This window comes from Spea bombifrons, chromosome 1 (genome assembly GCF_027358695.1).
Source record: "Spea bombifrons isolate aSpeBom1 chromosome 1, aSpeBom1.2.pri, whole genome shotgun sequence".
Lineage (NCBI taxonomy): Eukaryota > Metazoa > Chordata > Amphibia > Anura > Pelobatidae > Spea > Spea bombifrons.
The window spans coordinates 114202316-114219404 of NC_071087.1; the positions used below are offsets into that span (position 1 = coordinate 114202316).

Sequence of the window (17089 nt, forward strand, 5' to 3'; positions counted from 1 at the left end):
TGATACAAAGAAATATGTTGGGGTAAAATATACTTGCAAAAAAAAGTGTCCCACAAGTATTTTGAATGTTCTTCAGGTTGCTCTACATCACCTCCACAATATTTAGCAGTATCCCTGGTGTCCCGATGATGTCCTCATTGTGAGGGAGAGGTGGGGATGGGTGGGAAAAAGATGATGGTAGAGGAGAGGGAATGGAGAGATAGAGGGAAGAGATGGAGAGAGAGAGAACACGTAGATGGGCATGGAGAGGGGAGGGAGAGAAGGAGGGCAAGAGAAGAGGGGGAGGAAAGGGGGAGAACTGGTAAAACAAACAGAAAAGGTTGATAGATAGAAGAGGGAAAAGGTAGAAAAAAGGGAGATAAAAGGTGGGGAAAAGATTTTTGGACATGTCATTCCAGTGATCGGCACATACACTAGTAAGTTAAATACCGGTAATTATATCACATTGAGCACTAAATCGCTGGTGGACATTTTTTTATCGTTGTAGACTATGATAAATATCTTTACCTTGTCAGAATAACATCACCTTTGAGGTGTCACTGCCTTTTCATGTTTCTGAATATACCTGCACAAAGAGTATTCTTACATTAAAAATCTTGAGATTTCCTATATAACTGCGTTGCTTACCACTGTATTTATAATCAGTTTGCAAACCGAGTTTGTATTATGCTACAATGGATGATTTAGGTGCAGTCTCCATGGTGCTGAGTTGCCCACCTGCATTGCAACCAGGCTTGCATGCGTAAATTTATAATGAGATAAGTTTCAAAGCCTAACCTAAGCACTGACTTTCTAAGCACAAGTAAATATATTTTTTACAAAAAACAGGAGATAATGAAAATGTAAATAACGTTTAAGTGACATGGTCACAGTACAAATAGTCTATTTTGGCTATTTTAAAATGTTTGCTGAGTTACTTGGTGATCTTTGGGTTGGATTCCCTGTGCCTAGACAGTTTTGTATGTACAGTAAATGGGAAGGGAGTTAACCGTACCCACAACTATACATACCATGCTTTGCCACAACTCTTTTGAACAAACAAATGTGGGCCTGAGTGAACCAATACAAGTCCAAAACATAGAGTTTAACATAACCGAGCCTGAAAAGTTGATGTTCACTGTAAATCACAGGCACTATAAAAAAATAAATGTATTTCCCTTTTTGGGTTTATCTGCTATATTCATCCTATTTTGCTGCAATAATAGCAAATGCCAATCATATAGCATTTGATGCTTCTAATTAGGCTTTTACAGAATTTTGGTGCTAATAGAAGATTTGTGCTGGCCTACCATTTCCTTGCTGTTGTGACATGAGACACAGCTTTAATTTTGTTGCCTGAACCTTATTTACATTTTTAATTTAGCTAGTATACGACTAGGAGGTTTAAGGAAATAAATAATAAGCCTAGTGAGCCTCCGTCTGTCTACTTGTAGTTGAACTTATCAAGTGCTATAGAAGGCGTTTTATCAGCCTTGTGCTATCCACTTTTTCCCCAGTGATAAAGAGTATTTCACATTGAGGCACATTAAAAGGAAACCTTTAAATAGGCCAGATGGAGAAGCTGCTATGTTTGTACCTTTTAATACTTCTAAGGGTTGTCAGGCTCAGTGGGGACCAAAATTCAGCTACAGTTTTAGAACTTCTCTAATTAGCATGTAATCAAGAAAGTATTATCGTCAAAGCCTGGTGTGCATGCGACCTTGCAGAACTGGATTCCATCAACTTTGTTTTAACTTAACGCCATTACAAAGGCTGCCAGAATCAACAAAACTCAGTAATTTGACAATAGAGCATTGATAACTTAATATCATATTATTTTGTGGTAAAAAAAAAATGGAATGGCTCAATCTTAATAACAGTAAGACACTGACTTTGTTAACATTGCCATAAAGAATCAGCTCAGTGTGGTGTTTGAGCCCTAGAAACGTTTAGGTGGAAGGCAGCATGACAGGGTTAGCCAGCATGACCAAGGGCTTCATGTTTGAGGAAGCAAGCCCGGTCATGGAAAGGTCACTGGATCTCAGAAGAGGGTATAAGTTCAGTGGAGGTAGCTGGAGACTCAGTCTCCTGCCTTCCTGCCCTTGTGATTTGTAGGTGGTGATTTGCAACTGAGATAAGTGGATAAGGGAGGAAGATCTGGACTGATTTTGGAACTTGATTGGAGTTGATGGTTGATGTCACTACACAGGTAGCCAGAAGGTGTCGGTAATTAGAAAGTTTGAAAAGGGGTGGTACCTCTGAGCTGGTGACTGGCGGCTAGAGGGATGAAAAAGGATGAGTGGCTGGCTTAGATGAGGGTGACACCGGCTGGATCTCCACAGGGGAGAAAGATCAACCAAAACCAGGATTGGCTTTGACCATTTGTTGCAATTATGTCATCAGGCGGCCGTGGCCCTAAAGTGCCAAGACATGACCGGTGCTGGTGGGGTGGCCTTCACACTTTAAGGTGCCCCACCATCGCCAGTCTGGCCCTGGTGAACACCATTACTTATAATGACTTATTTTATGCATTGAACTTTTGAATTTTAAAAAGGTGATATCATCTATTTAATTTCTAAATACAGCAGAACCTTGCAATAACCCAGATAATTTACCTGTCACAAGTATGCCAGCTAATAATTGATGCCACTGTCATCATTCTGTTTTCTCTGCATATGGAATGACAAAGCAAATTAGCTGCTACAAGTAATCAATTGCAGCGATGTCTGAAGGGAGGAGTTTATATCTCTGGCAGAGAACTAAATAACCAATCAATGCCATTTCAACCTCCACTAATCAGCATCGCTCGCATAACTGAGATGCCAAGAGTTAATGAAGCAATCTCATTACAACTCTGTCATTGCCTACTGTATGGCCGTGCTGTTATTTTTATCTGTACACGTTCAAACTGCCGAGTAGGCATCTTTTATTTATACAATAATGACTGAAAAACAGTATGCACATAGTATTATTAAATGGAAGATCTTTCAGGATCAATGGTAAGCATGGATGATAATATTAAGAGTCTGTTCTTCACTCGTTATACCTGGAAGCTGGTTAGTTTAATGCAAATCTGCCTTGGCAGGAGGGGAAGGGTATTTAGACGCTAGATGTGTCCATCCGATCAGTATCTAGAGTGACACATTTATATAAAGAGAGATAAAATGCCCAGCAGTGGCATATATATATATATATATATATATCTATATATCTATCTATATATATATATATATAGATAGATATATAGATATATATTTTCTGATAAAATTAGCCAAAATGTACCTTATAGGAAATGGTGTTGTGCCTCTCCCCCATTTTTATTTTTTCCATAATTTCTGGAGGTATATAGAAAAAAAACACACAATTTATCTCAAATAAGCTTACAATCTAGAAGGTGCTTATTTAACTGTAGTATTATCTTAATGTTTAATGCATATACACCGTCATCCTCTCTAACGATAAAACTTGTGCTCAATACGATTGTTCCAAGCAACGGCAATGGAGTTATTATTCTTATGGTTTATTTATAAAGCAGCAGAAAATTCTCTAATGCTAAGTCCCAATCCATACACAAAGCAAACTGAACTAATAATGGCTTTGCTAGTCTAGAAACTTTAATCTACACTAAGGCAAAACTGCTCGGCACCTAGCATTATTTCACAAAGGGTTTGGATATAGGGTACTAATGGATTTCTTATTCAACTAATGACTATGCCGTTTAAACACGGAACAACCTAGCTTGCATGAGACGTACTTTTGAAGTATTTGAAAGTCTAGTTAAAGTAGTATCATCTGTATTAGACACGGGGTATGTGGAGATCTGATGGGAGCTCGGGAGACGTTACCTTTTATTGGCCCAACATAAAAAAAGATGTAAAGTAGACGTTCGGATTCATACGAGTTGCAAATGTAACAAAACGTACATATTTTGTCAATTCATAGGAATCTCCGAAAACTCCCCAAAAAACGAATGAAAACACAGCAAAAAAATTGTATTTTGTGGGCTCATTCACTCCCACCCTCTCTCACACTTATCTAATCTTATCTTATAATAACTTATCTGCTAGAATGGATCATTTGCAAAGCAGATAGAGCTACTCAGGAACACTCCATGAATACACGGCAGATAACGCCAGTAGGGATGTAGTGCTCTGCTAGTACTATGTCATTTATTTGGAATGGTGACCTTCAAAATGTGACCATAAACAATATCTAAGCAAGTCTCTAAGCAAGTCGTACCATAGCTTATACCAGGGCCGTCCAACCTGCGGCCCTCCAGCTGCTGCAGGACTACATCTCCCATCCTCCTCAGCCAGCCTCTTAGCTCAAAGAGCATTATGGGAGATGTAGTCCTGCAGCAGCTGGAGGGCGGCAGGTTGGACTCCCCTGGCTTATACAGTACATAGGTATCTACTTTATGATGTTAATCCAACATTAACTATAAACAGTCTTCGAGCTGGTAATGTTTTTCTTATTTTTACTAAGTTAACCTGGATAGAAAAGTGGCCCAAAAATGTAATACTTATATAGTATATTAAATAGAAAATATTTTATTCAGGAAGCAGAGCAACCACTTTTATGGGTAGACACTCAAAACTCAAAATGTAATTTTTCTTCACATCTTTTATTATAGCCAGGTGTTTGCTGTAGAACAATCAGAGCCCACATTTAACCTTGAGATGCCTGAGTCTACGTTACTGCAGTTTGTGCTTCATCCTCCCCTCCGAAGGATAAACCTTGTACTGACTTCATTGAGTCCTTGGATGGGTTACAGAGCAAAAAAGTTCATTTCTTAAACTTCACGGACAAATGTCCAATTATAATTAAATTGTCTGCATTAAGCTATGCACATAGCTCCTAATTCTAACACCCGCTGCACATCTGCCATCCATATGGGTTTGTAATGATTTAGGATATAATGCTGCTAAGGATAATTAGAAAACGGTTGTCTAGTAATGGGAATCTCCCCATATCTGCTAGTAAGGAGAAATAAAAACAGATTTGGTGAGCATGTTAATACTAACGGTATGTGATATACAGCACAACTAAAGGAGAAACCAACTAAATAGTTATGTTTTCTGTATAAAATACAAATATGTATCCATTTAATTGACCTATTATACAATGCCTATGAATGCAGATTTGTCCAGCATCACATGTTGGCCTAGGTTAACGAGTCCGATGGCGATAGCCCCTGTGCCGCTGTCAGTGGAAAATCATTTTATTGTGTTATTAGGATCACAGATTGGGATTTACAGATTTCTGTGCCTAGATAGCTTGTGGAAAATGTCTCTGATGTGCAACGTGTGTGGTCAGTAACAAGAGTGTGTGGGGTGCGAAGAAGTGGAGTCTCTTCCGCAGTTGCGCCACTGCTTGGTCAATCCATCATTGACTTTACCTGGACACCAGACCCAATGGATTAATGATCTGAGTCACACTATTGCTAAGCTTTTAATGCATAGGTGTGCAATAATTAGACTTGTGCATTCGTCTTCGGGCGAACATGGAAACGAACACGAAGAGTGCGTTTTCGTGTTCGTTCCGAAGACACGCCGAAGAGAAGACGGCGGCGGTAAAACGTAGGCGAAGACGAAGACACACACCACGAAGATCTTCGTGATTGTCTTCGTCTTCGTCTACCATTCCCCCCCTTCTATCTTACCTTGTCTTCTCTTTGCGGCTTCGCGGCATCGCGGCAGTTCCCGGAAGTGGAAATCCGCAGGTTCGCCGTCACGGGTTACAGGGCAGTGTGAATGAGCCTATTGGTCGCCTACAGGGACCTCCTCTGGCATTAACCAATTGGTTGATGCCAGAGAAAGACCCTGCAGGTGACCAATAGGCTCACTCGCACGGTCTTTGTAGCCCCTGACAGCGAACCTATGGATTTCCGCTCCCGTTAACCACTTCGATGCTGCGTTATCTAACACAGCATCGAAGGGGTTAACGGGAGCGGAAATCCATAGGTTAAAGGACCGTGCAAGCGACCAGTAGGCTCACTTGCACGGCCCCTTAACCCTTTAAAAAAAAGTTAACCCCTAACTAATTGAACAGGGAGGGAGACCAGTGGCATCGGCAGTGCCGATGCCACTGGTCTCCCTCCCTGTTCAATTAGTTAAATGTCCGTACGAGCGACTTTATTGGTCGCTCGTACGGACATTTAACCCGGCACAGACTAACTAATTGAACAGGGAGGGAGACCGGTGGCATCGGTCTCCCTCCCTGTTCAATTAGTTAAAGACCAGTGGCATCGGCAGGGCAAGTTGCAGCATTGGGGTTTTAAAACCTCAATGCTGCAACTTACCCTGCCAATGCCACTGGTCTCCCTCCCTGAACAGATAGTTAAATGTCCGTACGAGCGACTTTATTGGTCGCTCGTACGGACATTTAACCCGGCACAGACTAACTAATTGAACAGGGAGGGAGACCAGTGGCATCGGTCTCCCTCCCTGTTCAATTAGTTAAAGACCAGTGGCATCGGCAGGGCAAGTTGCAGCATTGGGGTTTTAAAACCCCAATGCTGCAGCTTACCCTGCCGATGCCACTGGTCTCCCTCCCTGTTCAGATAGTTAAATGTCCGTACGAGCGACTTTATTGTTCTCTCGTACGGACATTTAATTAATTGAACAGGGAGACCAGTGGGATGTGCCGGGTAAGTTAGAGCACCAGGAGCCTAAAAGTCTGTACGAGCGACCAACAGAGTCGCTCGTACAGACTTTTAAAATCCCAATGCTGCAACTTACCCGGCACATCCCACTGGTCTCCCTGATCTATCAGTTAATAAATGATAGAACAGGGATACCAGCGGGATCTGCCGGACAATTACGGCACCAGGAGTATAACAGTCTGTACGAGCGACCCTATTGGTCGCCAGCAGGGGGCTCGTCTGCCATCAACCAATGGCAGACGAGCCCCCTGCTGACGACCAATAGAGTTGCTCATACGGACATTTAAACTCCTTGCGCCAGAGCGGCTTTAACCCCGTTTTAACCCCTTAACCGGGGAAAACGAAGAAAACCCGAGCACGAAGAATGTCCGCGAATATTTGCCCGAAGAGAAGACAGGACCAGGCGAATATTCGCGGAATACGAAGTTTTTTTTTTTGCCGAAGACGAGCACGAAGAGCCCCCTGGTGCCCAAGTCTAGCAATAATGGACATCCCATAATCATTTGCAACCCTTATAAGACATTCCTCTTTAGCTATAACAGTTTAACAAAAACACAATCCTGTGAACAAAATATAATATGTAATCTGCTGATGCTGCGCCTGTTTTTACCCCGTCTAAGACCTATGATATTAAATTAATAAACATTATTAAATGTTGGCTCCCCAACTAATAATGCCACAACGTTTAAAGGTATAGCTGCAACATACAAGATTGTTAATGAACCCGTACATAAAGAGCAATAATATCATTGCAGGGCCAGTTTTGTTTTTCTTGCTGGTGTTGGTTTTTAGTCAAACTAAGTAGTTAAATACCTGGTTGAATACATTTAAAAGCATTGACATTAAGCGTCATCTAAGTAATTGTTTCTCCAGTGTGCACTGCACACAATACAACAAAAATAGGAGAAGCTTAGGGGAGCGCTAGCAAGGAAATGGATGATTTGCTTCTTGTGCTGAACTGGGGATAACTGGGTCCATTTGCCCTCTTGGCTAAACATTGCCGGCTTACCTTTGAACATAAAAACAGATGTAACGTTCAGATTTATACTCAATTTCCAAAATGTAACGTCACCTTACACTACAAGTCAGAGGCCAGCCAACTAGCGGCAACTGCGGCTAGGCATTTAGTTTGAATATTTCTGTTCGAGTGAAGTTACGGCGTTATCCCTGTACACTGGAAAGCCACACATCTTAATCGGAGTACTAAAGAGCTGCTAAATATTGGGATTTACAGATTTCTGTGCCTAGATAGCTTGTGGAAAATGTCTCTGATGTGCAACGTGTGTGGTCAGTAACAAGAGTGTGTGGGGTGCGAAGAAGTGGAGTCTCTTCCGCAGTTGCGCCACTGCTTGGTCAATCCATCATTGACTTTACCTGGACACCAGACCCAATGGATTAATGATCTGAGTCACACTATTGCTAAGCTTTTAATGCATAGGTGTGCAATAATTAGACTTGTGCATTCGTCTTCGGGCGAACATGGAAACGAACACGAAGAGTGCGTTTTCGTGTTCGTTCCGAAGACACGCCGAAGAGAAGACGGCGGCGGTAAAACGTAGGCGAAGACGAAGACACACACCACGAAGATCTTCGTGATTGTCTTCGTCTTCGTCTACCATTCCCCCCCTTCTATCTTACCTTGTCTTCTCTTTGCGGCTTCGCGGCATCGCGGCAGTTCCCGGAAGTGGAAATCCGCAGGTTCGCCGTCACGGGTTACAGGGCAGTGTGAATGAGCCTATTGGTCGCCTACAGGGACCTCCTCTGGCATTAACCAATTGGTTGATGCCAGAGAAAGACCCTGCAGGTGACCAATAGGCTCACTCGCACGGTCTTTGTAGCCCCTGACAGCGAACCTATGGATTTCCGCTCCCGTTAACCACTTCGATGCTGCGTTATCTAACACAGCATCGAAGGGGTTAACGGGAGCGGAAATCCATAGGTTAAAGGACCGTGCAAGCGACCAGTAGGCTCACTTGCACGGCCCCTTAACCCTTTAAAAAAAAGTTAACCCCTAACTAATTGAACAGGGAGGGAGACCAGTGGCATCGGCAGTGCCGATGCCACTGGTCTCCCTCCCTGTTCAATTAGTTAAATGTCCGTACGAGCGACTTTATTGGTCGCTCGTACGGACATTTAACCCGGCACAGACTAACTAATTGAACAGGGAGGGAGACCGGTGGCATCGGTCTCCCTCCCTGTTCAATTAGTTAAAGACCAGTGGCATCGGCAGGGCAAGTTGCAGCATTGGGGTTTTAAAACCTCAATGCTGCAACTTACCCTGCCAATGCCACTGGTCTCCCTCCCTGAACAGATAGTTAAATGTCCGTACGAGCGACTTTATTGGTCGCTCGTACGGACATTTAACCCGGCACAGACTAACTAATTGAACAGGGAGGGAGACCAGTGGCATCGGTCTCCCTCCCTGTTCAATTAGTTAAAGACCAGTGGCATCGGCAGGGCAAGTTGCAGCATTGGGGTTTTAAAACCCCAATGCTGCAGCTTACCCTGCCGATGCCACTGGTCTCCCTCCCTGTTCAGATAGTTAAATGTCCGTACGAGCGACTTTATTGTTCTCTCGTACGGACATTTAATTAATTGAACAGGGAGACCAGTGGGATGTGCCGGGTAAGTTAGAGCACCAGGAGCCTAAAAGTCTGTACGAGCGACCAACAGAGTCGCTCGTACAGACTTTTAAAATCCCAATGCTGCAACTTACCCGGCACATCCCACTGGTCTCCCTGATCTATCAGTTAATAAATGATAGAACAGGGATACCAGCGGGATCTGCCGGACAATTACGGCACCAGGAGTATAACAGTCTGTACGAGCGACCCTATTGGTCGCCAGCAGGGGGCTCGTCTGCCATCAACCAATGGCAGACGAGCCCCCTGCTGACGACCAATAGAGTTGCTCATACGGACATTTAAACTCCTTGCGCCAGAGCGGCTTTAACCCCGTTTTAACCCCTTAACCGGGGAAAACGAAGAAAACCCGAGCACGAAGAATGTCCGCGAATATTTGCCCGAAGAGAAGACAGGACCAGGCGAATATTCGCGGAATACGAAGTTTTTTTTTTTGCCGAAGACGAGCACGAAGAGCCCCCTGGTGCCCAAGTCTAGCAATAATGGACATCCCATAATCATTTGCAACCCTTATAAGACATTCCTCTTTAGCTATAACAGTTTAACAAAAACACAATCCTGTGAACAAAATATAATATGTAATCTGCTGATGCTGCGCCTGTTTTTACCCCGTCTAAGACCTATGATATTAAATTAATAAACATTATTAAATGTTGGCTCCCCAACTAATAATGCCACAACGTTTAAAGGTATAGCTGCAACATACAAGATTGTTAATGAACCCGTACATAAAGAGCAATAATATCATTGCAGGGCCAGTTTTGTTTTTCTTGCTGGTGTTGGTTTTTAGTCAAACTAAGTAGTTAAATACCTGGTTGAATACATTTAAAAGCATTGACATTAAGCGTCATCTAAGTAATTGTTTCTCCAGTGTGCACTGCACACAATACAACAAAAATAGGAGAAGCTTAGGGGAGCGCTAGCAAGGAAATGGATGATTTGCTTCTTGTGCTGAACTGGGGATAACTGGGTCCATTTGCCCTCTTGGCTAAACATTGCCGGCTTACCTTTGAACATAAAAACAGATGTAACGTTCAGATTTATACTCAATTTCCAAAATGTAACGTCACCTTACACTACAAGTCAGAGGCCAGCCAACTAGCGGCAACTGCGGCTAGGCATTTAGTTTGAATATTTCTGTTCGAGTGAAGTTACGGCGTTATCCCTGTACACTGGAAAGCCACACATCTTAATCGGAGTACTAAAGAGCTGCTAAATATTAATTTCCTCTGTTTAATAAAACACAGGTAACAAGCCGGGCTGACGCCGCGCCTGCTCATGCATGCAGTGTTTACTTTCTAATTTGGCTGGAATAGAAATGTTTAACATAAACCCCAATCTGCACAATCATAAAGACAGAGTTATATAGTGCTTTATACTACAGAGGGATATTGGTTTTATGAGCTGGAAAAAAGCTGTTTTAACGGTATCTTTTTATACTGCATTGCATGCCTCAAAGACTACAAACCTTCCACTGCCAGAGGGGCTATAATAAAAGTGCAGGAGATCAGCATTTCTAGAAACAACTAAAAGGATCACCAAGATGCGGGTAACAGGAACATATTGGGCATCTTCAGGCAGAGAACTCTCTTTCAAGTTCTGCCCTAAAAGTGCAGATTGTATATTAGTTACATATTTACCTGGGAACTTGGTTCCTCAAAATGGGGGGGGGGCATATACATAAACATTTTGCAAACAAATAGTGTAATAAAATATAGAATGTAAAAATTAACAATATATACAGGAATGTATGTATTTAAAATTATTTAATAGTTAAAAAGAATCGTATTCCTTAATTCTGAAAAGATAGGTGGTAACTAATGGCGCTGTATCACCGTCCACCATGGCCTGTGTGAATGCATCTTTCATATACTTAGATTTGGCACTATTTCAATTCCTTTCAATATAAACCAGCAGCCATTGTTATAACATAGTTTCATTAAAAATAAGGATTCATATTTTGGTATGTTCAGACATAGAATAACAACATGAAAGACATTTTCTGGTAGCCCAATTATATGTTTTGTTATTGGAAAAACAAAAGGTCTAATCTCTGTCAGCTATTATATATTTTTTTTTGTTTCCCCAACAAGCAAATTAAATAAAATTGAAAAGTTTCTAAGTGAAAAGTTTAATGGACTTCTGAAGATTTGGTTAAAAAGGTTTCTAAAATTGAATTCCTTGGCAGTGGATGTAGTGCATGAAAAAAAGGAGTCTAAACAAAAACAATTAGGACAATTTTAATTATCAAAATGACCCTGCATTTACAGTCTGTGCTTAGTGTGCTTATATGTATATAGAAGTTATACGAATGATGCACAAAATAGCTGTTCTGCAATGTTTTTATCAGTTGAACAGCAAGAAGAATGTCTTTGAAAAAAAATGTAACTCTATTGTATGTATATTATTATTATTATTAATATAATTAATACAATATTCAAATGGCAACTCTTTTTTAAGCTATGCACCAAAAGTGACTTACTTGCCTACTAAAAATCTCAACATAGAATTTAATGGCAGTTAAGAACCATGCCATCAGATCTTACTCAGTTGTTGAGCTTATCTTAGGTTCAGGATAGCTTTATGTCTATCCTGTGCATGTTTAAATTCCCTTTACTGTATTGGCCTCTACCACTCCTGATGGGAGGCTGTTCCATTTAGCTACCACTCGCACACAGTAAAGCAAAAGTAACATGAAATTTGTAAAATCCAATGATTACGTAAAAACAGATGCTCTGTATGTTTTTACAAATGGTAGCTGATCTCTTGGAACTTGAAACACCATTGCTTGTGAGATATATATTGTATTTTTGTGTCCAGCATTTCTTGCTGATAATACCGTATTTGCTCGATTATAAGACGAGGTTTTTTTCAGAGCAAATGCTCTGAAAAATACCCCTCGTCTTATAATCGGGGTCGTCTTCTAATCAGACCTCAAATAGAGGTCTGATTAGGAGACTAAGATCCAGATCCCCCGCACCGCTGCAGGGGACCTGGATCCTCCTGTCGTCGCCCCCACCCCACACACACACTTACCGGTGCTTCCGGAGGTGAAGTTGGCAGCGGGGGTTTGCATGCGTCCGTCGCAAATACCTTCCCCGACTGTCAGAGATCAGAGTTCCAGAGTTCCTGATCTCTGACAGCCGGGGAAGGTATTTGCGACGGACGCATACAAACCCCCGCTGCCAACTCCACCTCCTTCCGGCTGCCGCGGAATGAGACGTCAACCCGCTGCCCCGGCAATACAGCAGGAAATTGGAAGCACCGGTAAGTGTGTGTGTGTGTGTGTGTGTGTGTGTGTGTGTGTGTGTGTGTGTGTGTGTAGGGCATTTCTGGAATGCCTTACACCCCTATATGCCACTCTGGCACTTAGGGGGTTAAAAGGCATATTATGGGGCAGAGTGGCATATAGGGAGGTATAAGGCATTTCAGGAGGCAGAGTGGCGTTAAGGGGGCATTTAATAGAGCACTCTGCCTCCTGAAATGCCTTATACCTCCCTATATGCCACTCTGCCCCATAATATGCCTTTTAACCCCCTAAATGCCAGAGTGGCATATAGGGGTATAAGGCATTTCTGGAGGCAGAGTGCTCTATACAATGCCTTTTAACTCCCTTAATGCCACTCTGCCTCCTGGAATGCCTTATACCTCCCTATATGCCACTCTGCCCCATAATATGCATTTTAACCCCCTAAATGCCAGAATGGGATATAGGGGTATAAGGCATTTCTGGAGGCAGAGTGGCACATAGGGGGTCAAAAGACATACCATGGGGCACAGTGGCATATAGAGGGTTAAAAGGCATATCATGGGCCACAGTGCCATATTGGAGTGGCAAGCCTGGGGGCAGATGTGTGTAACTGGGGGACAGGTTGGAAAATACAAGAAATAAAAACAAAAAAAAATTTTTTTTCTCAATCATAGCTTTTATTAAAAAAAATAGTTTACATGAATTAACATTTACTGGTAAAACTTTTTTCCTTTAGGGTCGTCTTATATTCAGGCTTTTTCTTTTTTTCCTAAGTTAATATTCAGATTTTGGGGGGTCGTCTTATAATCAGGGTCGTCTTATAATCGAGCAAATACGGTACTCTGCCATAGTAATAAGACATAATAATAGCAAATCAGTTGTATTCACATGGGTTATTCCACAGTATGAGTTACTGTCCCTTTCCTGTTGTCTCTCTCTTAGCCTGAAGAGAAGCAGAAGGCATCTGCGGCATTTGTTCAACTCCAATCTGCCATGGAGGCTTTGGGATTCACAGTGAATGAGCAGAAGGCCATTTGGCATGTGTTAGCCGGTATCTATCACCTTGGAGCAGCAGGTGCATGCAGAGGTAAGGGAGAAGGTGGAAATTTCCGAATTTGTTTTTCTTTGCCAGCTGAACGGCCTACACAAATAAATTTAAAAAGCCATGGCATGGTCTTGATCACACTAACCCCCACAGGTCCTGAATCTTGGCAAATACTGTCCTTAACTAGTCACCCTGCAAGGATGAACTTCTGAGTTAAAATGTTTCAAATGAAAAAAGTCTTAACACTGGATGTGGAGTAATAATACATTATAAGATTATTATTATGTGGGAAGTTCATCATGATGAGTAGAATGAAGAATGTTTTATCTGCTAACATATTGATACCATTTGAGCAGATGTCAAACTATGTTGCCCATAGTTAGTTCTTAAACAAAGAACATTGGTATTTTTACATGCACTACATCCTAAATCCCCCAATTTATCTGAGAGTACATTAGCTGGATTTAATCTAGACTTTAACTTGAACAGCAGTTTTATGGAGAACCTTGGAGGTCTAACCCTGGTATCCATTACATGGCACAAATTGAAAGCAAAGCATAAAGAACATGATTTTATCCTATATCCCTCCATGCTAAATAGCAGCTTAGGATCCTTTGTAAAAGCAAAAATTGCATAGAAAGTCACCTAGATATTTCTACACTTTTAAAATGTAAAATTAGCCACTGCTAATCAAGCACCACACCGTAAACTTTTATCATAGAACATGGAAATATATATATAGTAAAACTGAGAATGCATTTCAAGGTGATATGAATAATTACATATTTTCTCACAGTTTTCTTTAAATTGTCTGACTATTGAATGAACTAAGTTAATATGCTTTAATTGGTAATAATTGTTTATTGTAAATAAAGGCTGCCCACTGTGAAATTGTGCTTTTAGAATGTGTCCATCCAGTTTGCTCAGCGTGAGATATTTCTCAGCAGAAACTTTCATTTATTTCCAACACGTTTCACACAATGAGTAGTTCTCCGAAGGTCATGTGCATTACACAAAGTGTAAAGAGGATTTGTGATGTTTTCCTTTTTCATCACCAGTAGCTCCTGAGAATGGAAGGGTTAACAATAAATTAATTAGTCTCTCTAACAAGGTTACTGGTTGCCCAGCATGTAAGGTTAAGGGACATCACCCTTTTTTCCACTTTTAATATATTACATGGGATCTTGCACTTTCCACATCTAAGTGACATGAACTGACTGGAAAGATGGCCTGTGAATTCTCTCATTTAAAAAAAATTAATGCAGAAAACAATATAGATGGTATGATTTCTGTAACTCTATATCTATCTAATTTTCTATATTTTCAAAAAAAATATATCTTCAGGTTTGGTAACAGATTATAGTGAACTGTTATATGGATATGTCAACAAATTGCTATACTTATATTGGTGATAGATCAACAAATGGTTAATACACGTGACACATGGTTAGCCATTCAGTCTCTTTATATCATGTGATGAGTATTTGGTCAATATACTAAAATACCGTATTGGCTCGAATATAGGCCGCACTTTTTTCCCCCACTTTAAGTCTTTAAAGTGGGGGTGCGGCCTATATTCTGGGTTTAGCGCCCGACGCCCGGGACATGCAGTCCCGGGCGCCGGGCAGGCAGCGGGGTTAGGATACAGATCCCCCGCAGCGGTGCAGGGGACCTGCATCCTACCCCCGATATGCTCAGACAGCCTCCCCTGCCAGCACTTCCCACGGGGGGGGGTGCCGGCACGGGAGGTTGTCTAAGCGCATCATGCGGACCGTCCGCACGATGCGTTTTACCACTGCCCACCCCCGACTTACCGGAGCAGACTCCCGGGTGTCTTGCGGGGCCGGCGGGAGACATCTACGCAATACGCGTATGCAACTTCCGGTACCGGAAGTTGCATACGCGTATTGCGTAGATGTCCCCCGCCGGCCCCGCAAGACACCCGGGAGTCTGCTCCGGTAAGTCGAGGAGGGGGGGCCAGAGGAGGACAGTGGCAGCATATCGGGGGGGGAGGAGGAGGACAGTGGTAGCATATCTCGGGGGGGGGCAGAGGAGGACAGTGGCAGCATATCTCGGGGAGGGAGGACAGTGGCAGCATATCTCGGGGAGGGAGGACAGAGGCAGCGTATCTCGGGGGGGCAGAGTGGCAGCATATCTCGGGGAGGGAGGACAGTGGTAGCATATCTCGGGGGGGGGACAGAGTGGCAGCATGTTTTTTTTTGTGCTTTTTTAAAGAAAAAAACCTTTTCTTTAAAAAAGCACCAAACTTTTAGGGCGCGGCCTATATACGGGGGCGGCCTATATCCGAGCCAATACGGTATTTAACTCTATGGTACAGCAGCTTAGGTTTGGTGGAGATATCAGTAAAGGACAATGGGCCTACTGAATGGAAGCTACAGTGTCCGTGCACCAATTAACTCATTAGATCTGTTTGTCTGTGTGCACAGGTCAGAGGCAACTCAGACTTAAAGTAATATCAAACAACTTGGAATATATTTAATGGCGGATTCCTAAGCAAGGCAAATGTTGTGTTAAACAGAATCACACATTATGACAGAGCTAGATGTACTGTCAAATGGAGATCCCTAATATCAAAATGCAGTCATGCCAAGCTGAGGTTCCTAGTCTTTTAGTATACCTTAATTCCTTTTGTATGACATTTGTATTGGGGATGACTTACATGCCATTTATAATAATCTTGAGTCTAGTCAGTAGATCTTTCTAACATGCTGGAAGTGCAGGATGGTGTATGTACTCATAACAGGAGGCTTGAATTTAGGAGGACCTTGAATATGAGGTGTCACATCTCAACACATTTCCATATGAGACCATTGCTGAAATACATAATTATGACTTACTACACAAGTGAATAAAGGTGTGTATATGGCAAGACATGAAACCTACAAAATTGTGTTTTAATCCATAAAAGGACTGGGTGACTATATTGTGCTAGAATGAAAAGAACGTAGGCGTTGAGTATATAATCAGATGCCACCTCATGGCCAAAGACTTTAGCTGTATATATTCACACCCACTCATAAATAAATAAGAAATTGAAAGTATGCCACTATGTCCTATAATATTTATTAGAAATTATGCGCCAAATGGTTCAGTTAGGGTGTATGCGTTGTCTTCACATAGTTTACATTCAGTTTTGTTACTATCATGACATTATTTTCATTGGTGGATTGGGTTGTGGCATGAAGGTATGGTCTACCCACATTATATCGCTATGAGCTAACATGCTATGCTCTGCTCATATTATTTCCACACAAAGTCGGTTTCACAAAAAATAAGGCATTAGCTATACAGATTAATAGATTGCCATATTAGTTAGGACAGCTGTCCTCATAATTCATTGTTGGGAGTGTTTAGAAGAAATCGGGACGGTTGGGAAATATGCTGTGCAAATCCACTTGCTCTTCTTCAGACGCTCATTATTTAGTAGTAAGGAAACCTTCAAGAAATCTCACAGGTTAAACTTTACATTATATAGGGTTAATTAAGGT

General features: G+C 41.9%; 1 protein-coding gene across 1 annotated transcript in view; it reads left to right on the forward strand.

The window, feature by feature from the left end:
- The window catches only part of MYO18B (myosin XVIIIB), a 201322-nt gene that overhangs the window by 31136 nt on the left and 153097 nt on the right, over positions 1 to 17089 (forward strand). The window contains exon 13 of the mRNA XM_053469399.1: positions 13478 to 13622. Coding sequence (XP_053325374.1) covers positions 13478 to 13622 — 145 coding nt within the window. The remainder of the gene's footprint in view (positions 1 to 13477; positions 13623 to 17089) is intronic.